A 23,922-nucleotide genomic window follows, 5' to 3' on the forward strand; every position below is an offset into this window, starting at 1 on the left:
CAAGTCACAAAACGCTGCTACAGCCTGTAAGATCATCATTCTTACTGCTGGCACACACAAACATAAACAATGACAACAAGTTCTCACACCTCTCCATCTGGACCGAGCAGCTCTGTCACAACAGGCAGGTGGGACACACTCACGCACACCATTACAGGAATGCTAAAACAAATGTTTACTGTTTACCTTGGACCTTTTGTTATTGTTGTTATTGTTTATGTACTTTCACTGGCAATTGTTGTGGTTGTAAATCAGACATCAGCAATCACAGTTACAGGTTACGTCTCCAACTAGCTTAAGATTTTTTTAAAAATATATCCTTAAATATATATCCTTTGTGAATTTCATGCTTGCAGATTTATTTGTAAATGCTGGATATTGATACCAAAAGACCTCTTTTCATTTGCCCATCTGAGTCTGGAATAGGGGCTGTCACAGCAGCATTTTCAACTCTACGCTCTCATATTAAATATTATCTCTCTAATAAATCATTTTGTGCAGCCTTACCCCCAGATGACAGCTATTTAAGTGAATAATAACCCACCAGTCAAAAATTTCCTAGCATCAAAAGCATCTCAAAATTATTATTCAGTCTGGAGATGTTGCTCTATAATTATTAATCCACCCTGCTATTCTGCTGCAGTTTGTCCCTCACTGGTGGTATTAAAATACTTAATAACTGCTGTGATGAAGTGGAGAGTAATCACACCGCACAAGACAAATGGATGATTTTTTTTAAACACTAGCGCCCCCAAATGGACTCATGCATGTACCTGTGAAAAACACAGCAACACAGCATCATTTCCACCGATAATGAATGAAGCTACAGAGATCTACGCAAAATAAAAATGACTGCATTAAGTAAGGATATGAAGTTGCTGCCTCCACTGTTTTAAAACACAAAAGGTCTCTACACAAAGTTTTATACATTTTAAAAGTGAAACCTTCATGGCTCAATAAAACAGCCAGCTTTGAATACTAAATGCACTTTTTTATGTTTTACCAATTGAAGGTCCTGTTTGCTTAACATGTCACAATACTTTCTCTATTAATAAATGCATTCTCATACACAGTCCTGCACTAAATGCTCATTTCATAAAGGTTTGTGGTACTGTTGAATCATACTGACTTATACAGAGAAGTGTTTCTATTATTTTGCCCATTATTTTGTTTGCTAAATAGAACAAACACCTCTCTGATACAAAAGTTAAGCACCGCAAACTACAGCTTACAAAATGTCATACATACCAATGGTTTCAATAAAAACGAACATTATAACCATCATGGAGGATTTATACGGGGCTGTTGTATTATTAGTTTTAGCTACAGGTGTACCCAATAATCTGAGATCTCTGTTTGTTTCAGCTCAATAAGTTGAATCATGAAACAGGCTCTTGCTTCAAGTGTGGATGGATGAGACTGGGTGAGAGACTGTATGTAAACATGCAGAGAGTGCCCTCTGCTGGGTATCATGAACACCTTAACAAGCTAATGCAGTCTGGTGAAGTGACCATGAAACAAATTATTACCCTCCAGTTACAGATAAAGTAAAGAAAAGAGAAAAAGATGTGTTAAGGAAATTGAGAGGAGGTTTTTAAGCAGTGAAGTTAAAGGTATGAGGAACTGGAATAAAGAAACCACCTGAAGGAAGCTGCATTGTGGGTAATGCAGGCACCAGGTTTTTGAAAAGCAGTCCACTGATCTAGCATCGCACTCCTAACACTGTTTGACATGTTATGGTCAGAGATCAATTCAGCAGAACCAGAGAGATCACCTTTTTTTTTTTTATTCCAAGCATGCTTCTTCCTTTTCAAAACCTGGTGCCTACATTACCCACAATGCAACGTAACCACTGAGTGACATCACTGGAAGCAGTTTATCTGATTACAAGCAGCTTCCTCTGGAGCCACAAAAGGCTTTAAACTACCTTTTACACATATGCAGTAGTTCTCCCCAAGACCTGTAAACACACTTTATGTGTAAAATTGGTGGAGTTACACTTTAAGAACACAACGGTTGAACTGACACAGCAATAAATCAATCCACTTTATTATTTACATTACATCGTGGAAAGGTAACTTGACTATTGTGAGCTAATGTTACTGTGGGCTTTATCTTAATTTTGATTTGTCCCATTTTATGCAAAAGTAGAAGCCCTGTGCTTGAGGAAAAGTCAATTATGCTGTTTTACAATATTTACAGACTTTGGAGCGTCAATTCATTGATCCATCATCTACAAACAAGATGAAAACTGAGCCGACAAACTACTAAATATTCAGTAGGTGAAACTGCTTCATGTTCACTTCTAAATGCGTCATGTTTGTGTAATGTCCGTTTATAAATGTATTTTAAAAATGCAAGTTCAGTTCAATGAGGCGCCTTCTTGCAGACCTCCCCAACAGCCTGCTGCAGTTTCTTTACGGACTCCATCACCAGCCGGAAACTTTCATGGAAGCTGCCGTTGCCTTCCTTCACCCAGGCCACCTGGAGCTCTCTGACCCAGGTCAGGATGCCATCCAGCTGCTTCTGCACCTCCCTCTGCTCCTCCAGCTCGGCGAGCAGGGCCTGTCTGGCACAGACTTCAGCTTCGTAAGCTCTCTGAAGGTCGGCAAGGGACGACTCCAGCTTCAGCACCTCCTGGACCACAGTCACAACACAGACAGATACATAGCTTATTGCCCTGTTTTCAACCACATGCAGACACATTTTCTTATATTTGGAGTAGATTTATAATTTGACCGATTAAAAATGTCTTAAATGACAATAAGAGATACTGTGGAGGGCCTGGATTGCCTTCTGGCTTTTGAAACATGCAGACATTATAAGAGGGTCCATGACACTACAGAGATTAAGCTTTACTTTTAAGGTGTTTACAAACATCTTGGGTGAACAGTGTGGCAGCTCTGACCCACCTGTGTGTCCTGGGTGTGTTTGCTGTGGGACTTGTCCTCGGGCAGCAGCACACTGGGCGGCACGGTGAAACAGCGGTTGACCAGCAGCACCTCCATCCGCTCGGCGAGCTGCTTGAACCGCTTCTCGAGGTACCGCTGCAGCTTCCGGCTGCACTCCCTGGCCTGGGACCGCAGCAGCTCCTCGGCCCCGTCCGACTCGCCTTTGCTCAGCTGCCTCACACACACCTTCTCCACGACGGGTAAAATGTCGCACAGGGAGTCCCGGAAGGCGCCGTAGATCCGCAACATGCAGGTCTCCGGCGTGAAGCCGAAAAACTGTGTCTCGTACAGTTTTAAGGTCGAGGGAGAGAGACTGTCCGCTCCCTCGTCGGCTTCTCCGCGGGCCTCCATCTCCATCTCTTCCCGGGTTTCCCGCGCCATGTTGAACGGCTGACGTTTATTGTTTCCCTTCTTCTTGTTGTGACGTTTCTGGCTGTTGCCAAGCGACGAGATGGCGCGTTACCGCCACCTAGTGGTGGGGAGTGTGGCCATTAACCATAATATGAGTAAACAAAAATATCACGTTGATTTTATCACACTTGTGTCAATATATCGTGTTGGAAATACAGTAACAGGTGAGTTTTTAGGTGACAAAAAATGCAGCAACTAAAATGTCACTAAAGAAAAGGGTGAGCAGGATAAAACCGGGGTATGATTTGATAGAAAATATCAATATGTTAAGCCTTTAAACTAACAAACAAATAAATAGTGTACATTTTGTAACAAACTCAAGAAAACACCTGCAAATTAATCTAAACTTTCTGGGAAGATGTATAATGCTATTTCTTATTTTCGTTTTAGTAACAGCCTATTATATTTGGGGGGTTCATACTGATCAAATAACTGAAATACTATTTACCAATGTTGTGTCCCTTACTTCTCCCAATACTTTCAAATCCTGTCTGTGGCACTCAGCATCATTACTAATTTGCTCTTACTTTTTTTTTTTCTTCTTCTAGAAATGTTGCTCTCACACTGTATTATTTTATTTTATTTTATCTTGTTCGTGTATGTTTTGTGCAAAGCCTACACGTTGTTGTTGAAATATTGGTTTGTTAATTTGTTTTTTATATTAAAAAAATAAAAAAATAAAAAATAAAATAAAAATGGACACGGTGACGTATGACGTACGCATTGGCCACGCCCCCTCGATCGAGCGAAAGGGACATGCGCGCGCGCTCACTTCCTCCACCGCTCAGGCTTCTTTTGGGTCCGTCTGTGTTGATAGCGGCTTTTGCTTCCACACGTGTAATCCTTTCCTATGTGAATCTCTCTCCCTGGGACCCGTTCATCAGCTCATCCTGCTCTGTCACAATAGGTAAACTAACCGTCGGTGTTCGGGGTCTGATCTTTCTTTTTTTTTGCAACTGCGCAGCCGCTCGCATGGCGGGGGCAGAGGTTACGGCTGGAAGTTTAGCCGGGTTCGCTCCTGCTAGCATGCTCACGTTAGCTAGCTGATGCGTCTACTTTTTTTTTTTGTTGTGGTGTGCTGTTGCTAGCGCTAGCTAGCTAGCAACCGCGACCAGTACGAGCCGTTTTAAGTGCGATAAATACGCTGGGCTGTACGTGTGTCTCTTTTTATATGAAGCTTTAAATGTGATGTTTCCTACGTGTCGTCTTCTCTTCAGGTGTAAAGCCATAGAAACCGACGACCATGGGGGCTTATCTGTCGCAACCTAACACAGCCAAGAGCTCTTCCGATGGCGGCAACGGCACCATGAGCTACGGTTTCTCTGCCATGCAGGGCTGGCGTGTGTCCATGGAGGTGAGGCGGAAAATGAATGAGCGGATGGGAGACAACCATGTAGCCGCTCTGTTTTCTTGAACATTTTTTTTTTCTTCCCCTGATTTGCAGCTTGAATGGCGGGATAAAGGGACGTGCTGCTCTTTTCTGTGTAGGGTTGTTTCTATGGAGCTGATTGGTGTCTTTCCAACACACTGAAAGTTTGTCACACCCCCAAACTGGCTTTTTCCGAGGCGTCAGCTGCAGTCATGGATCAAATCCATAGTTCATCCTGGGGGTGTAGTTTAGTATGCTGAGTTGCGTTTTAATCAATCTCCCACAACCCTCAACAGCATATAATTGTGGACTGTGGTTTGCATTTTGTCCACACCCATGTAGCTGTCAATGTCTTTGTCTTATTTGAGCAAGTCACTTCTGATTAGAAATCAGACACATTGCTCAATAATGTGTCGGCCTGCTGGCAGTGATAAAATGGTTCTCAACAGAATATGAGTGTGAGTAATTCAGTTAAAAGACATGCATGGACAAGTGCAGTGATAACAACACAAGTCTCCTCAACTGATAGAGAACAGAAACTTGTCACAAGTTATTTGACTAATACATGTATTCACATCGGACAGTGTGAAGATAAGGTGTTATCCCCTCTGACCCGCCTGTCCTGAATACACAGGTTGCTTTTTTTTCCACCAAAAGAGGACTTTTGATTGCTATGATTTGTACCATATGTAAACTGTCATGCTGTCTGTATTTTAATGTGCATTTTTGTGTCTGTTGTGTCACAGGATGCTCACAATTGTATCCTGGAGTTTGATGAGGAGACAGCCATGTTTGCTGTGTATGATGGACATGGAGGTAACACACACTGGACACAGTCTTCAATTTAGAGTATTTTGGATGATACTTTGTGCCATCTGCAGCATTTAATCACATACACTTTTTTGTGACTTTTTCGAGCTACATCTTTATCCAATCCTGACTTTAACGATGCCCAAAACATACTGCAAACAAATCCTTTTCCAAAACAGTTTTTTAAACTCACATTTGACATTTGACAAATAGCAGTCAAAGACACAAATGTTTTCAAATGTGTTTTTTCCACAGTTTCCCCCCTTTTACTCATTGTTTGTTTTACACACCTCTCTGAATGTGTACACACCTATCCAGAGAATTTATACAACCTTGCTGTTCCCCTGTAGGTGAAGAGGTTGCTCTGTACTGTTCAAAGTACCTTCCTGACATCATCAAGGAGCAGAAAACCTACAAAGATGGCAAACTGCAAAAGGTGAGAAGCCATGCAAGCCCACCATCATGGCCTGTCTTCAGCAAGTTTGACAGAACAAAGATCTTCATTAATTTGTGTGTGACGTGACATTTACTGACACACCATTTCACATGTTGTTTCCAGGCTCTGGAGGATGCCTTCTTGGCCATCGACAGCCGAATGACCACAGAGGATGTGATCAAGGAGCTGGTCCAGATCGCTGGACGGCCCACTGAGGAGCCTCCCGCTGAAAAGGTGGCAGAGGAGGACGATTGTGAGTAAACCCCTAACAATAATGTGTGGATGTGGGTAATGATAGTCAAAATAATGCAATAAAAGTGAGAAAAGTTATCATGACCTTAAGACCGCTCCGTACTAAATTTTGCTCTCATATTCACTCACACATTAAGTGTTAAAACACACACCTACACTCAAAGGACCACAATTGAAATAAGCTCTTGGGTTTTTTTGTGTTTTATCCTTTTGACAAACATTGTACAAAGATATGATGCCTCCTGGTGAGACTGTGCATGTATTATTTATTTATATTTGTCATATATTCCTTTATATTGCCAATTAAAATCTCAATCAATCCCAAAATTGTGACGGCCATAACTATTAAAGAAAAATACCACTATTACTGTCAAGGTTATAAAAATAAAACACAAAGCAGTGACAAGTAAGACTTTCAGAAGTGCATGCTTCTACATTGATGCTAGATTTAAAATGGTGATGTCAGATGCTAATCCATGTTTCTGCCCTCCTTTTCAGTGGAGAACGAGGAGGCAGCTTTGCTCCACGAGGAAGCCACAATGACCATAGAGGAGCTGCTCGTACGATATGGCCAGAACCGCAACGCTGTCAAGCATGCGGCTGCCATCAGGTAGTCTAACTTTCTGGCTTTTATTTTTACTGTTCGTACAAGGACAAGTAATTTTGAGCCTTAATAAACCCGTGAACAGGGACTGGAACTCCTTGGAAATGTTACTTTACGGAAATGATGCATCTTTAGTCGCAACCTCATGTCGACACATAGCCATTACAAATCTCACAAACAGTCCTCCCTTTTTGGAAACTCCTCTTCAGAACTGACGGCCCATTGGTCTGCACATGAAACTGATCATCTTACAGCACAGTACAATGTTTCAGCAGGAATCATGTAACATTAAGGAAGTATTTATAGCATTTGGTGGCATTTTTCATATTTCAAACTTTGGGCAGATGGCATTTGTGTGTAGTTCGTATGTTTGAATTCACTGGAACTAGGATGTGGAGACTAGGGTTGGGTGATTATGTTAAACTTTCCAGCCTTCCCCCTGTCAGCCCAATAACCGGCAATGGCTGATATATTCACGCGGGTGTGTGTCTGCAGTGCCCCATCTGTAGTATCGACAGGGTGATGTGTGTGAGCAGCGAGTTAAACCAAATTATAAATAAACAAATATCAAGGGATGTTTTTTCTTTCGTTTGTATTCCTTATATAAATTAATATAGCTTATACACTGTACACCTTTCTCTCTTTGACCAAACTAAGACGAGCTTAAATGACTTGTTAAATTATGGTAAAACACACTTTATTCAAACTGCCAGAAACAAAATGAAACCTAACCCAAAACCATTTTTGTTAGTTAAACTATCACAAACTCTGGTTCGGTTGAAATAAACAGGTCATTCACCAAGTTAGATATAAAGACAACTGGGGATGAACTTGTAGACCTTAACAAGAACAACTGAAGTCTTGTCTTTATTAAGAAAGTTGATTTTTGTGTAAAGCAAGCACAGTTAAAGTCTTAAGACTTGTGTGATTGACTTATCTTTATTTCTTCTTTGTGTTTGTTCTCAGTGCTGCTGCTAAGAAGGCAGCCTGCTCGCATGCTGAGGCCTCAGGTGACAAAGAGGAAGGTGGGGAAGGACTGAAGAAGGAGGGGGTAAATGGAGAGGTGGAGGAGGAGAGCAATGGGAAGGTGAAGGAAGGCGAGGGATCGGCATGCGGGTCGAAGCTAAGAGCCTGTCGGAGAACAGCAGGTGAAGGCAGTGGTGCAGGTACAGAAACAATTTATTCACAGTTTGCACAGCATCCTAGCTTTTTTGGAATGGAGGTTGTACATGAAAAATCAGAGTCTCTCCTCAGCTCTCCTCTTCACTTATTTCCACTCTCTGTTCCTCGTGTTTTGTTTGTCCTCTGCAGCAGCTGACTGTGGAGGGTCAGGAAGCTCCAATGGAGAAGAAAAGGCTGGTAAGGCTGAAGGAGACGCAGGTCCCTCCTGCTCCTCTTTGTCCTCGAAGGCTGCAGGAGATTCCAAGTCCAGGTTCTTTGATGACAGCGAGGAGTCTGAGGAAGGAGAAGAGGAGGAGGGCAGTGATGAAGAGGTGTGAGGAGAGCAGGAGACCAGAATGAACCATCCTACTTGGCTGTAAAGCTCACCCACTCTGACTTGAAAAGCAATGTAACTCATGTTTGTTTGTTTGATTCTTTAGGATGGCAGCGAGGAGGAAGAGGGTGACAGCAGTGAGCTGGAAGAAGAGGAGGATACAGAGGAAGGAGAGGAAGACTCTGAGGACGAAGAGGAGGAAGAAATGTGTCTACCTGGAATGGACGGCAAGGAGGAGGTGAGTGTGTGGCTAAGACTAATCTAATGCACCTGACATATGCAATGAGACAACATATCACCTTTTTTGATGTCGAGTTGAAAGATTAATTTTTGTAGAAATGACTTCAGGGTGGAGGTGAGATATTGAGGTTTTGGGCAGACGGCATCTGCTTTGATGCATTAGAAAGATCGGATAGATCAGCAAAATATGATAAAATGTTCTCTGCTTCACAAACTCATGGCTGGCTGCGATTTTAAATACGTGTAATAAGAACACGCTCAATCAGAAAACATTTCCCAGATGAAATATTATACACAACGAAGTAGAAGAATAATGAAATCATTGAGTGGGAACTAGTCAACTTAAGAGTGGGAACAGGCATGCAGTGTTTCTGGAAATAATTGACTGATAATTTACATTTTCAATTTCCAGTTTCATATTTACATGACATTGATCTTGCTCAGTTGCCAAAATATTAGGAATTCTTGGCATACATTTTCAAATAAATGTTAGATAGTATTCTCATATGGTCATTGGTGTGATTAATCATATCTTAAGCATTTATGTAACACTTTCCAGCCATAATGCCAACTAACAGCCTGCAGTTTGTTGGAGGGCCACGTTGCAGCAGAGGCCAAATTGAATGATTTGTGATGACTTTGTTTAAATGGAAGAAGCTGTCATGGCTGCTTTACATTCTTTCTCTGCTGAAAGCTTTTGTGTATGTCATGATGTAAATGTGAAATAATAAATGAGGGGAATTTCACAAGAGATTCAGATTCTTTGTCTTTTATGAAAAGAGGGTCTTGGTCTTTTATAGTTGGTGTAGAACATCAGATGTGTTTTAACGGTGTGTCATGTTTCCCGTGTTCATGCATTCACAGCCTGGCTCAGACAGCGGCACCACAGCTGTCGTGGCTCTGCTCCGAGGAAAACAGCTGATCGTGGCCAATGCTGGAGACTCTCGCTGCGTGGTGTCTGAGCGCGGTACGTCCAAACTATTTGGTGCCTATTTACCTTGATGGAAGTGTTGAATTGTAAAGGACAGTCGTGGAAGAACATGCATATCATGGCAGTCTTGAGTTCAATTGATGTCTTTCATTTTTCTGTGATGGAATGAGTGGAACACAATACTTTGACCAAATGTGGTTTAACCACAGCAACATTTTTACAAGGTCCTGCAAGCAATCGGAGCACTCGTACTTTTTAATAAAATGCTTTGCAGTAATCTTAAATTAAATGTTAGAGCTGTGTACCCGTGTCTCTGTAGGCAAAGCTGTCGACATGTCATACGACCACAAGCCAGAAGACGAGGTGGAACTGGCTCGCATCAAAAATGCTGGAGGGAAAGTGACCATGGATGGACGGGTGAATGGTGGACTGAACCTCTCCAGAGCTATTGGTATGGCTGACGTATTGTGTGACTTTGTGAAATTATTGCATTAAATTAAACTGAATAGCAGCTGCAACCTAAAATATTAAGAAAACTACATATGTGAGAAGAACACATTTCTCTTAACAAGCTGTTAATGTGACTCTCAGGTGACCACTTCTACAAGAGGAATAAGGTTCTGCCTCCAGAGGAGCAGATGATTTCTGCGATGCCAGACGTCAAAGTTCTGACACTTAACGAGGACCACGACTTCATGGTCATTGCCTGCGACGGCATCTGGTGAGTTTTGAGTGGTTTCACGATTACTTCCTAACAGCTTTACACTGGATAAACATCTGTTTGGCAGAATACAAGCTAAACAATTCAGTTTGTACCTCCTAGACGGATGAACGCACAGCATAACAGCATTTTGCAGTGTTGCCAGGATTACTGCAACAACAGGACATTTTTATTAACCAGTTGCCATGTTAATGCATGTGAGGTTTTTTTTTTTTCCCTTTGGATTAGTCATATACGTGTTGATGATCTTTATTAAGCCTGTTTCTATATGTGTTGTGTGCAGGAATGTGCTGAGCAGTCAGGAGGTGGTGGACTTCATCAGTGAGAGGATCAAACCAGACCAGACTGGCAAAGTCAGAGCCCTCTCATCCATAGTGGAAGAGGTGAGATGGAGCTCCTGTTAAACACCTAATAATTGTACATAATGATTGAGAGCCCAGGAATCATATCAGACACTAAAATAAACTGACTTTAATTTCTGCACTTCCCTCAGTATAGAAAAAATATATCATTAACTGTATTAGTCACAGTCAGATAAATATGAAAACATAAATACATTTATGCATCTTTAATTTCCAATCCCATATGTCCTCTTGAAAGCTGTTGGACCACTGTTTGGCCCCTGACACATCTGGAGATGGTACAGGCTGTGACAACATGACCTGCATCATCATCACCCTCCAGCCACACCCGTCCCCTGCTCAGTCAGACGACACAAAGAAGAGGAAGCATCAGGAGGGGGCAGAAGGGACCGAGCTGGAGGAGAATGGAAACGACAGCAAAAAGGCTAAAAGTGACTAAAGGCGAAGAGAAACTGTCCCAGAGGAAGCAGCTACACCACAGACACATTCTGTTCAAAATTTAAATCCTGACCTCACAAACGTCAATTCACCCTAAAACAGAAATTACAAATTCTATACGGATGTTCAAAGATCGGCTGAACTGAGATCATTGGTATAGTTTTCTTTGTCGTCTGTTTTAGGTGGATTCTCACTATAACACCCCCTCCAGTTGTTTCTTTTGTTCACTCTTGTTGGAAAGAAGCTGGACACACTTTTTAATTCAGAAGAGGCAGACTCGCCACTCACTGGCATGCTGAATAGCACATTATTTTTCATGTAGAGGCAGGATGAACCAGCCTACAGAGACCAGTGTGTATTTCTAAACATTTTAGAGATGTCTCACCATCTCTGCAGACGTGAACTGCACTCTTTTTGTCAAAATATTTTTTCCACACGACACATTCACTTTGTTCCAGTGGCAGTTTGAGGATAGCTCTCTACAGTGACACATTTTCATTGCAGTTTTGCAGCATGAAATGTCCAGGTTACTTTTCAAATGTAAAATTGCACAATGCTTTCTGGTTGTGCCCAAATTACAAGGCAGTCATTGTATTGCAACAAAGTGCCATAAAAACCATCAATTCCTTTCATAGATTTCCTCAAATTAACTCGGAGAAGGGACCCAAAAATGGCTGCAGATAGATTGGCTTTCGCATAAATGTAACAGTTGAAAAAATTATCTAACGAGGGGATATTTATGTCCTTTTTAGCCCACATTGAGGATTCAAGATGCAGTGAGGAAGCGTGTGCTGGTCTAGTGTTGCACTGAATGTGTTGGTACCCTGGTTCAGGTTCCCCTCTGATGTTGATAACCCACCCTGAGTTTGTTCAGGGACAGTTTGTGTGACCACAGCCAGAGGAACTGAAGTATTAGGGGTACTCGTCCAGTTGCCCCTTTTTTGCCACTTATATTTTTTCCCATTAGCACCCATTCACAAGTGAGATTTTACTTTCTGTCTTGTTGGTCGCATAACAGCCCAATCATCAACCATACATCACCGTAATCTTGCCTTTTTTTTTCATTCCTGCTTTGTATTCTGACTTGATCAAAATCTGTAAATTTCCAGACGGAGAAAAGATGCCAGAGTTTTGGAAGCGAGTGTACTTTTCATCTGTAAGATCTGATAGCAGGGAAACTGGCAGCAGAGAAACACACAGAGACATAAAAGGCTAGTTGCCTTTTGGAGGTGGTGATCAAAGCCCTGGATGCATTTTTTTTATTTCTCCCAGAATAACAAAATCAAGTCGCGTTGTTCCTCCAATCAATGTTCTTGATGTCAAACCCTTTAACGCCCTTCACCCAAACCTTCTAGGGCTTGACATCAAGAATGTTTGTTCGCTATGATTCGATTGACAACGTTTCGTGCTCAATGATCATGATCTGAAAAAATTTCCGCCTGGACTTTCCTGCCACACACAGCCGTCTCCAGGACTCTACCATCCACCACCTCACGTACTCTCCCTGTCTTTCCTCTGTTTCCATTGTAAACACCTTTTTAAGATCTCTAGGACACGTGTTTTAAGTAAAAAGTATTTCCACTCAGATGTTGTTTTTTTTCTTTCCATTTCTGGTGAATCTGTTTTCTGGCGCTTTTTCTTTTTCTGTTTTTTTTTTAAAATCCTTTTTGTGAGCACACTCTGAAAACACCTTGGCGTTGAACAGAGGAGAGGATGTACAGGGTTTTTCTTTTTTTGAGTGGAAATACAATTTGAAGTTCAGAGCACCAAGACAGTATAACTGTTAGAAGACCTGTTTGTTTCCTTATTTGCAGACGCCTCATTTAAACCATACTGTGTGACTGTAAGTTTGTTTCTCGTGTACTATCTCGTCAACTCGCCCTTTTTTCCTGTACATAGTTTTTTCAATACTTGTAATTGAAGAAAAAGAAAATGCTTTTTCTTTGTAATTGTGAGTCAACGTGACATTTTTGGTGCATACTCTTTTGACACCAGTATGTAAGTACATACAAATACATTTTTTTAGATAACGAGTCAACTGTGTATTCCTGTGTGTTTCTTTAACAACCAGCGCTGCTGCTGCTTTTTAATGAGTTTCCATAGAAGTCTTTTATTGTGAAAATCTGCTCATAGATTTGATGTTTGCAGAAGTTGTATTGAACAAAACATTTTCATCAGGCACAATTTGCTACTACCACTCAGACAATATTGGGATTAGTTAATGAGGACACAGTTCCCTGTTTGAATATCAGTTTTAAGTATTCAGTTAAAGTCAATAGTTATCTGCGTTTTAAGAATGCTGCTGACTACTTTTAATTTTCTCTCACTTCTCAAAGCCACAGTATGCAAATATGCATCCATTCATGTTCCTCAGAGGATGAACTCTTTAATTATGAGCTTTGCTTTCATGTCGTCATCAGGCTATAATGTCAGCTTTGTACATAACATGGCAATGAGAGATGGAGAAGAGGATAACTGCATACAACAGCACAATCGCTCAGGAAATGCATCATCTCTGAATATTGGGATTGAAGGTGCAGGGAAATGATTGGTGAATGTTTACCACACTCATGCTCTTAGTTTAGATTGTTAGCATGCTAACATTTGTTAATTACCAGGAAACACAAGTATGACTGAGGATGGTGGGAATGTCATAAGTCTTGCTTTTGACCTGGTGATGGCAGAAGGTACAAAGTCACGGCAATTGATTACTGTTATTCCTAGCTAAAGACTAAAAAAACAAAAACTCATTTAGTCTCTCAGGAAGTTTAAAGGAACAGTTCACCCAAAAATGAAAACTTCAGTCTTACTGTCTCACCCCCATGCTGATGGGATGTCAGATAAAGTTTCAAAACATTTCTGGAGCTTCACAGCAACACAGCATTATTCTCCTAAACAACTAGCAGATAGGTACTTGTCAAAAACAAAACGCTCATTTGGTGTGATCCTAGTCTTTAGAAGCCCAGAGAGATCCCAAAATAATTTGAAAAGATGTTACTTGCACCCTTTTTTAAGGTGAAATCTTCAGTGTAGCTGCCAGGCTAAAAGTGTTAGCGCGCTGAAGTTGGTGCACAAGCTCGGCTGCATGTCGAGGGTGTAAATAATGTCCTCAGAATCAGAAACAAAAGCATTTATTCCGTATACAATAATGAAAATATGGCTGGAAATCTGGACACTGAGGGTAGAGATTATTTCACAATTCAAAAGTCTGAATAATTGAGTTGAATGTAGGAAAAGCGTCATTTTTTCAAGGTTAAGATGAGGACTCACAGGACTCAGTGCTATATCACATATAACAAAAAGACTGTCAGATAAATGTGAGACTTGTAACTGGATGGTGTGTGCTGATCAATTGTAGGAGGCTCAGATCAGTGTGGACAAACTGCTGAGGCCCTTGTACAACCACATGTCTGCAGACTTCCTGCAGGTGGCAGCAAAGACATTTGGGACCACTTATGCTGACAGTTCAAGATTTTACAGCAGCGAGAGGTTACCATGTGTCATGAAGGGCAAAGAGTCTGTACGTTTCATCCCAACCAGAGACTCACACACACATCCTCAGTCAGGGACACACTGATCGGATGAACTCCTGAGGACTTTTTGCCTTCCATGGGACAAAATCATAGTCCTTCTCATGAAGACGCAGCGGGTGTGTTATATTTTAAATCTCCATAGAAACTGCAAAGCAAAAGAGGACAGACTTTAGTTCCCATCAGCCTCGGGGCCCCTCAGTCCTGCCCAGCTATTGGCTGCTGCTCGACAGTCCTGGTGGTTGCTCTGCTCCCAGAGGATCACTGTTGCTGCAGGAACAATAGAAAGCAAGAGAGGAAGCACACCCTGTCCTTGGAATCTAAAAATGTCATCACACACACCAGAATACACACATTTTCTCCCTGTCTTTAACAGGAAGGATGTTTTTTTTGTACTTGTCTGTAGATTAGCAGTGTGTGTGGATACGAGGAGTGCGTGCAAAGTTTGTTAGTCTGGGTGTTCATTCTCGTGCGAAGTGGAGACAGAGACACAAGCCAAAACACACTTGGGTTTGTGTCTGTATCTGTGTGAACGTGGCTGTTTTGTCCTTGGATTATAAAAGTAAGACCCAAAAGAAGGACGCACGGTTCCTTCTCCACCAGCCAATGAGCACACAAATCACAGCTATCACGGCAGAGTCAGCTACTGAAAATCAGCTGTTACCTATAAACATGCTTGGCTGCTTCTCACATAGTAAGGCCACTGTAGGTAGCTGTTCCAGGCTGGTTTTTCACTACAGTCACAACTAAAAGGCGACCAGTGTGGAGCTCAATGGCGTCCTTGTCCAGCTGTGTGTGTGTTGGGGGGAGCTGCTTCTGTCTCCAGACTCTTAAACTTGACTGATGGCTGTGGAGGAGAACCACAGGAGTCCAACTAGACCTGGCCTGCAAATGTACATGCTGAACTGCGTGTGTGTGTGTGTGTGTGTGCATCTAGCCAACAGGTCTTATATAGAAAGCTGGACCACAATAGCAGGTAGTAGTTAGACACTGTAAGTATTCATCAAGATCTTTTTCTATCCTAAAACTGCGTTGGCCTCGTTGCCCTCACATTGCACAGAGTTCAGCAATGTCCCAGCACACACAAACACACACACACACACATACACACTCACACACACATTCCAGTGGTCACTGCAGTAGTTTAAATACTTGCTGTGACCAAAAATAGTTAACTATACGATCTTTTTCACACACCTTTCAATCTGCACCACAGCTGTTACAGTAGTTGAGGATTATTGTATTAAGACGTCACAAGGTAAAGACATCATATGTAACACAAAAATGTCTTTAAAAAAACTGGACCTTCGTTATAAAATGTGTTTAATTGTGCTCTTACATTAGCCCAAATGTTTCCAACAATGTTCAAACTCTGAACGGAAATCCGAAGCTTTACTCAATGTAACGACGCGTTTTATTTGGTCCTCACTTTAAAGCTGCCTTTGTCGTCTTTAGTTAACTTCCTGTCCATTTTGCAGTTAGCAATCCCCTCCCTCCTCTCTACGTCACCACATGAATGTACAGCAGTAATCAACAGACATAACAGCAGCGGGAGGATCCTGCTCTCTGCGAGTTCACGAGGGAGTTCTCTGTCCTAATTGGACAGAGTAGGCAGGGATACTAAAAAAAGATTTTCTCTTTTACTGCATGGGTTACTATGGAAGAGAAAACAAGAGAGGAGGAAGTCTTTTTTTAATTATGCACTTGACGAGAAAAAAGTTGAAATGTCGAGAATAAACTTTTCAAGATTAAAGTCAACCTTTTCAGACTATATGCTTTAGTAGCTGGTTGATGACTTGAATTATGTTAGCTTGGTAATAACTTAACGATATTGATATGATACGCATATCAATTAAGTAAGATGTTTCGTCACTTCAAACACTCACCTTTAACGTTTCACTACAAGGATGTGGTGATGGCAGACACCGTAGGCTCGGGCAGCTCGCATCCAAGTCATTCATGTTTATTTTCGACATTTCGACTTTATTCACAAAATTGTATTTCAACTTTTCTCTTGAAGTGCATGATGAAAAAGAAAAATCCTCCTCTAACCCCTAACCCCTGGCCCTAATACTTTTCCGTAGGTTACTGACCAAAACACACTGACCTAAACAGTGATTACTGTTGGAATACAGAGCCATTTAATACTTTATTAATAGAGTCTAAATACTAAATATATATCACTTACAGCAGCTTTAAATGTGTAAGGAGCCTCAATAATGGACACACACACATTTTGCAAGATGCTCCTAGCATCAGCATGACCCTTTATGACCCTCACACACACACACACACACACACACAGAGGATGTGTCTGGAACTGACATGCTGGTACATCCTGCCAGCAAGAACAGCTGACTGTGACATCTTCCTATATCAACTCTGTGTGTGTGTGTGTGTGTGTGTGTGTGTGTGTGTGTGTGTGTGTGTGTGTGTGCGTGTGTACGTGTGCGTGTGTGTGTGTGTGTGTGTGCGTGTGTCTCTTCATGTGTAATTCATCAGCATCAAGCTAAGCGTGTTGCATAAACTGATAGCTGTATAAAAACAGGAAAACTCCCCACATCCTTTTTTTCTTTTCCTGTCTTCCCTTTCACCTCCTCCCACGCTGCTTCTCCTCTCACTGTCACTTCCTGTCACCTCTTCACTGCACTTCCTCTCTTCTTCCCTACACCTTTTATTCCCTTTCCCGTATTTTCCTTTCAATTTCCTTCCTGATTACATTGTGTCGTCTCTCTCTCTCTCTTTCTCTATCTCTTGCCCTGTGTCTCATCTAAAATGTCCATCTCATGATTAATCTGGCAATAACCTTTATTAACCTCTGGTCACTGTGTCCAAGGCCGTTCGCTTATTTAAAAAGATCTAGGCTATTTAATTATTCTATGTACATTAAATGGGCATTTTGTTGAAAGTAACTAAAAAGTAGTGTAATAAGTAATATATTACTCTACGCAGACAGTAATATTATATCGCAATACATTACTTTAAAATGAAGGTAACAAGTAATATGTAATATATTGCATTTTGACAGTAACTCACCCAACACTGGACACAGACAGCATGCGTTAGGTGTAACATCCATTTCAGACTGAGCACAAAGTCTGTAGGTACAAATATGCTAAATACTGTATAATCATTAAGTTGATATCAGGCTTCATCAGAGCAGCACATTCCAGGAACACACACACACACACACACACACAGAAGCGTACATACTGGAACTGATTAACACATATCAGGACATCAGTAAGTACAGTAGGTAAACACATGCACACACACACACGCACACAGGGTGCGGCCAGAGATAAGAGAGAGATGGAAACTGGCAGATGTCTGATCAGCAGACATACTGCTGCTCTGACATCACCTCACATTTCTTCACTGTCTCATTCTTTCATTCTGTCTCAGCCGCAGATTTACCTCCTGTCTGACTCTCCCAAACAACATTTTTGCCCTTTTATCTCGAAATGGATTTTTATCTCTCTCCTCCTCGTCCAGGCTGTGTTCATTCCCACAGTGTTCACTGGGAGGCTGCTGAGCCCGGTTGAGTTAGGCCCCGTCGCCCCTGGGGGACTCGCCCATCTGATCTGGCAAACCCGGTCCAGACAAACTCAAGGGCCACTGGCTCCACGGCTAACAGCACCATGAACTAATTAGCTTACAGTAGCAGGCTACAGCCAAGGATAGCCAGCAAAGAGCGGCAGTTGTCGGGTTCTCTTGTTCATGCACAAAAACTATCACAATATTCAAAGGAAACGCGCAAACCAATATGAAAGGATTGACATGACAGCAGTGTATTTTGCCTTATTTTAGAAAAAACATGACTGTTTGGAGAATGGTGAGGATAGCAATGAACAGTGAATGAGTGGAGAATCATTCAGAAGTAATCTGAGAGGTTTCTGTTGACCGTCTGATCAGTTTCTACGGAAGCCCTAAAGGGCCATGCATTCATACATTTTATTTCCTCCGTTTTCCCGTGATAACGAGTTAATTTCATTTGTTTTCTCGAGATCTCGAGTTATTATCTCGAAATAACAACTGCCGTTTTCCCGAGATAACGGGATAATTTTCTCGAGATAACGAAACTTCGTTTTCCCGAGATAACGATATAATTAATTTGAGATCTTGAGAACACAAAACGACAGTGTAGTATATTAAATCATTGCAGGAAACATCATTCAGTGTTGCAATGTCAGAGGAGCAGGAGCATATCGATCACTGTGTCACATATGTTTTCAATCAAGGCCTGACACAGGCTGAAATAGCATTATGCCTTGCTATTACAGATAATATACACGTTAGTGTGCGTAATCTAAAAAGAGGTTAGCAAGGCTTCAGCTATATCAGCGGCACAGTCTAAGTGAGCCTGATGTCGTCGTTAACTACATAGCTGACCAGCTACGAGGTCCCGGGCGTATCCATAATCTCAGGCCTATCATATCACAGTCATTATCTCCAGATCTCGAATTAATTATATCGTTATCTTGGGAAAACAAAGTTTCATTATCTCGAGATCTCGAGAAAATTATCCCGTTATCTCGGGAAAACGGCAGTTGTTATTTCGAGATAATAACTCGAGATCTCAAGAAAACAAATGAAATGAACTTGTTATCACGGGAAAACGGAGGAAATAAAATGTATGAATGCATGGCCCTTTAGGGCTTCCGTAGTTTTCTGCCTTGAAAACGTTCACTATTGAAATCCATTTAAGACACAGCCAATCCAAGCTCGACACAACCTTTCTGAACTTTTGTGAAGACTGAATTTACAACAGCCACCTGTTATGTTTTCGGCAATTGAGCATTTCATACTGAGAAAATATATTTTGGTTGAAGATTTAGCTCCTTCCTGTAAGAATTTCCTCTTCTGAGGACTGTACTGTATATTTTCCCCCTCATTTTGACACATGATGCTGCCATGGCTCTTATTTCTCTTCCATGTTCCTATATCTCCTTTTTTATTATTATTAATAATAATAATAATAATAACTATAAACTTTATTTCTAAAATGCAATAAAATCAGATGCTTCACAAAATACAATACCAGTACAAAGAGCAGTAAAGAGGAAATATAAAACACAGAGATGAGACAAAATATAAAAGAGCAAGATGAAGACTTTGAAAATACATTAAGCAAATGCTTGTCTGTACAGGTGTGTTTTTAAAAGCTTTTTAAATTGTGGCGCTGACTCAGCTGCTCTGATATTTAGTGGGAGTTTGTTCCACAGTGTCTGAGCAAGAAAAGCATGATCCTCCTTTTGTCTTCAGTCTGGACCGTGGTACTGTCAGCAGGATTTGGTTCTGATCTGAGGAGTCTTGGAGCAGAATACGGGCTGATTAGTTCTGAAATGTAAAGTGGAGCGAGAACATTTAGGGCTTCAAAAGTCATCAGTCAAATGAGGGTGTGGATGAGTTGTTCAACTATGTTTCTGGGTGGCATTGGTTTGACCTTGGCAATATGTCTGATTTGTAAATAACAAGTTCTAACTAGACTGTTAATGTGTTGATTGAAGTTGAGTTGGTGATCGAAAACAACGCCCAGGTTTCTAGCTGACTGTTTTGTGTTTAAATTAGTCATGGGGCGGGTGTTGAGGTCCTGCTTAAAAGAAACGTCAAGCTGTCAAACATTTGAAGGCTGAAGCACCCCAGGACAGTTCTTAATAACATTAATGTGAATGTGACTGTAGGAGGAAAGAGGAAAAAATGAAACCTAATACTGCTGCATGCAAGTGTGCCGCTTGGCCCAAACTGTGTGAGCCTCCACGCTGAGGACATTTAGCGTGATTTTCTTAAACTGTGTTCAGAGATAACGCCGTCAAAAATGCTTCCTGTCACCTGCATGTCTGCTTTCTGTCAGTGAAAGAGCTGTTGTTCAGCGGCATTAACGCAGAGAGGGGCTGTTCTTTCTGCAATTATCAAGGGTCATATGTTAAGTCAACTCGAAATTGATGACACTGAAACAAGAAAAAGCCTTACAGTGCTAACTGCAGTTGGTAGAGAAACTGAATAAATGAGAAATAGATGTTTTTTTGCACATCTTGTGATCTTGTGATTGAAAAAGTCTTGCTTCTCCCCACAGCTGAATCATCTTGTGACCGGGTTGAAAACCACCGGAGCAGCAGCAGCAACAGAAGCTCTGTGGTCTGCAGTGTGTATGAACAGTTGTCTAATATCTCATGACTGAACCCACAGTTCATCATCCTTTCACTGATGAAAGTTAAGCCAGCAGTGTGTAGCTTTTTTATGCCTTCAAATAACAGCTTTAAAATCATTTCGATAGTACAGTGGTACCGTACCCATCTACAGAGCATCAGTGACATGTCTGCACAGATCCCAAAGGATACTCAAAGACAACACCCACCCCAGCCACGGTCTGTTCACCCTGCTGCCATCTGACAAAAGATACAGAGGTATCCACTGCCGTGCCACCAGACTACAGAGCAGCTTCATTCCTCAGGATGTGAGGCTCCTTAATTCATCATCAAAACTCAAAAAAAACATTTTCTAAAATAGATGTAGCAGGACTCAAAGGACTCAAACATAGTTTCATTTTTTAAATCCTTGTACCTTGTAATTTCCAGCTCACCAGTGATTTGGTGTCTTGTCCGAGGCCACTTCAGCTGCTCTTCTGTCAGTAACGGTCAAGTATGCTTTAATCAGTTACCCTACTTGTACAAACGGCCCAGTGATTCAAACGGTCAACTTTTAGCTATGATCATTTTCTCCAGTAAATAAGGCCAGTGCATGTTTAGTAGATGATGTTTCAGTCTCACAAGTATCTTCAGGGTAGTCAACAACTGACAACAAAGTCAAAAGCAGATGTCTGAATATGGCTCTCAAAGTATTTTTTCCTCATGGTTTGTTTATACTGCCTAATTCTGAGAAAATACAGAAGAAGCTTGGTAAATGTTAAAAAAATATCATATCTACAATAATTAAGATGTGGCGTATTTTCTACAGAAACTGTGAGGGATCATCCTCCCTCTGCTCTCGGACCAGCTTCCCATGACTCATATAGCCTGCCTGATGAACTCGACTCCCTGACGTTACTACTTCAACATCACATCACACGCCCACTCTCTCCCCCACTGTCTGTTTTGGCTTAAACAAACAGACACGCACACCCTACAAGCAACACACAAACATGTCTACCCATACATGTCATCCTTCTCTCCACAGACTTTCCCTGCGTCTGAGGGTTTATATCATTGAGTGTGTAGTTTGTGCGCAGCGTTCACTGTTCACTGTTCACTGTCTGTTATTCGAATGTTTTATTAAACCATCAGGCCTGAACCGTGATAAAAGTCTTCAAGGCACTGTTGTCCTCTACCAGATTCATTGGTTACAGAGACGCATTGAAGCAGCGTCTTTGAACTCTGCACAGCTGAAAGTGAGCCTCTCTCTCTCTCTCCCTCTCTACATTATGTGTCAGCTCACACACTTGAGAAAAGGACAAAAGTTCTGGCCACAAGCCTGGTCACGGGGGAGCTGTGTGTGTGTGTGTGTGTGTGTGTGTGTGTGTGTGTGTGTGTGTGTGTGTGTGTGTGTGTGTGCGTGTGTGTGCGTGTGTGCGTGTATGTGTGTGTGTGTGTGCCAGCTGGTTACATCTGGTTTAAGAGGCCACAGAGGGAGGCTGCTTTCTCCCACCTCTCAGTATCAGTTACTAATCCCTGTTTCCCAGAAGTGTGTGTGCGTGCGTGTGTGTGCATGCGCGTGCGTGTGTGTGTGTGTGTGTGTGTGAAAGCATGGGATGGAACTTTCAAAATTAATTGTTGTAACAGACCACAAACGTAAACTTGAAACCGAAAAATAAAACATTTAGTCATTATTTCATCACCCCCATGCCGATGGAAAGTCAGGTGAAGTTTCGTAGTCCACAAAAAACTTCTGGAGCTTCACGATGAAACAGCGGTGCAGCTTTCTCCTAAAACAACTGAAGTGGATGGGGACTTGTTTTAAAGTCAAAGTCTCTGGAAGCCCTGAGATCCCAAAATGATTTGAAAAGACGTTACTAAAAACTTCACCTGGCTTGCCATCTGCATTGGGGTGAGCAGATACTGACATTTTTGGGTGAACTGCTCCTTTAAGTCTATGAAAATCCAGAGAAGTGTGTTGCGACAGCTGCTTCATCCTCCTCTTTGCTCTTGTGCTTCATCTGATTAATCTTTGTGTTAATCTTACTAACCTCTCCTCCTTATTCCAGATGTGCCAGCTACTCAGTTTCCAGCCAGCTCACTACCTGAACCACAGAGCTGCTCCTTATTCACAGTCAGCCTCAGTTTGTCTGCTGTCTAAACTTTCCGATCATCTATATTCCCTGAGATTTGCACTATTGTGAGCATTTATTGTCAACGTGTGCACAGCCAGTGTGGTGCAGTGAGTCTTGAAGTCAGTCCTCACTTAGAAGAGACTCACACTACCGTAAAAAGCCGGCCTGTGTGGATTAAAATTCACACACTTAGACATTAAAACTGAAAGGTCAATAGACTCTTTTCAGTGTGGTAGGAAAATCACAGGTGTAATTAATAACTTTAATGATGGCTGTATTTCATGGAGGTGACCATGCAGGCTAGCCGTTACAGCTCAGTGGAAAACTTAAATGACCGGAGCAATTCTTAATGTTATTAGCAGCACCTGTGTTTTTTTCCTGTCGTGTCGACCATAATAAAAAGTCTGTAAGTGTTGCTTAAGGCTGGTTTCACGAAGATGGACCCTGTGAGCAAACTAAGAGTCAGACTTCAGACAGACGTCTAAAACTCTGGGGTAAAATAAGATATTTTCCAAACTAACAACAAAAAAAATGGCTGACGTAGCAACTGCATCAATTCGCTGACAACCAGCTCTATTTAAAATTAACTTTCAAGACAACAGAAAGCTTATTATTGCAAAATTTTGATCAAAAGTTTGTATATTTCATCAACTCATATTTAAAGGTGTTGCACAGCCACACAGGTGATTGATACGCCAGTGCTTGGTTTTTTATCTCTCACTTCTCACACGGCTGCAGTTTCCACACGGCCTCACCTCCTCCACGAGTAAATGAACTTAGATGTTGTTGCTGTCAAAACACAGCACACACGCCTCGTTATATTTATGTTTTAAGAAATATCTTAAATATTATGCCCTCAGTGTTGTGTCAATCTTTCCCCCTGGCATCAAATATGTCATCGAATATTAATATCTTTAAAGATATTGTATTGAAGTTAGAAATTCGAGTATTGTGACAACACTAGTTGCTGGCAGAAGAGAATACTGCCTGAAACAGAAGGACAATGGCGGGCTGTCAGGCTAAGTACCAAAATATAAAATACTGCATAAATCAGAAGACACACTGAAATATTTTACTGTTGACACAAAAACTGAAATTAGTGGAGC

General features: G+C 41.5%; 2 protein-coding genes across 2 annotated transcripts; one reads left to right on the forward strand and one right to left on the reverse strand.

Annotated features, from left to right (window-relative positions):
- Positions 1 to 2,032: 2,032 nt before the first annotated feature.
- mis12 (MIS12 kinetochore complex component) lies at positions 2,033 to 3,332 on the reverse strand. Its single transcript, XM_073464865.1, has 2 exons — positions 2,913 to 3,332; positions 2,033 to 2,637 (listed from the first exon to the last, which is right to left on the reverse strand). The coding sequence occupies exons 1-2, from the start codon at positions 3,330 to 3,332 to the stop codon at positions 2,368 to 2,370; spliced, it is 690 nt and encodes a 229-aa protein (XP_073320966.1). The 3' UTR covers positions 2,033 to 2,367.
- Positions 3,333 to 4,112: 780 nt separating this feature from the next.
- Positions 4,113 to 13,058, forward strand: ppm1g (protein phosphatase, Mg2+/Mn2+ dependent, 1G). The gene is made up of 14 exons (XM_073464566.1): positions 4,113 to 4,269; positions 4,580 to 4,716; positions 5,478 to 5,547; positions 5,892 to 5,977; positions 6,101 to 6,230; positions 6,728 to 6,839; positions 7,800 to 7,999; positions 8,145 to 8,326; positions 8,435 to 8,566; positions 9,433 to 9,535; positions 9,819 to 9,950; positions 10,091 to 10,220; positions 10,504 to 10,603; positions 10,821 to 13,058. The coding sequence occupies exons 2-14, from the start codon at positions 4,606 to 4,608 to the stop codon at positions 11,019 to 11,021; spliced, it is 1,689 nt and encodes a 562-aa protein (XP_073320667.1). The 5' UTR covers positions 4,113 to 4,269; positions 4,580 to 4,605; the 3' UTR covers positions 11,022 to 13,058.
- Positions 13,059 to 23,922: the final 10,864 nt, after the last annotated feature.

This window comes from Pagrus major, chromosome 4 (genome assembly GCF_040436345.1).
Source record: "Pagrus major chromosome 4, Pma_NU_1.0".
In the NCBI taxonomy this organism is placed as follows: domain Eukaryota; kingdom Metazoa; phylum Chordata; class Actinopteri; order Spariformes; family Sparidae; genus Pagrus; species Pagrus major.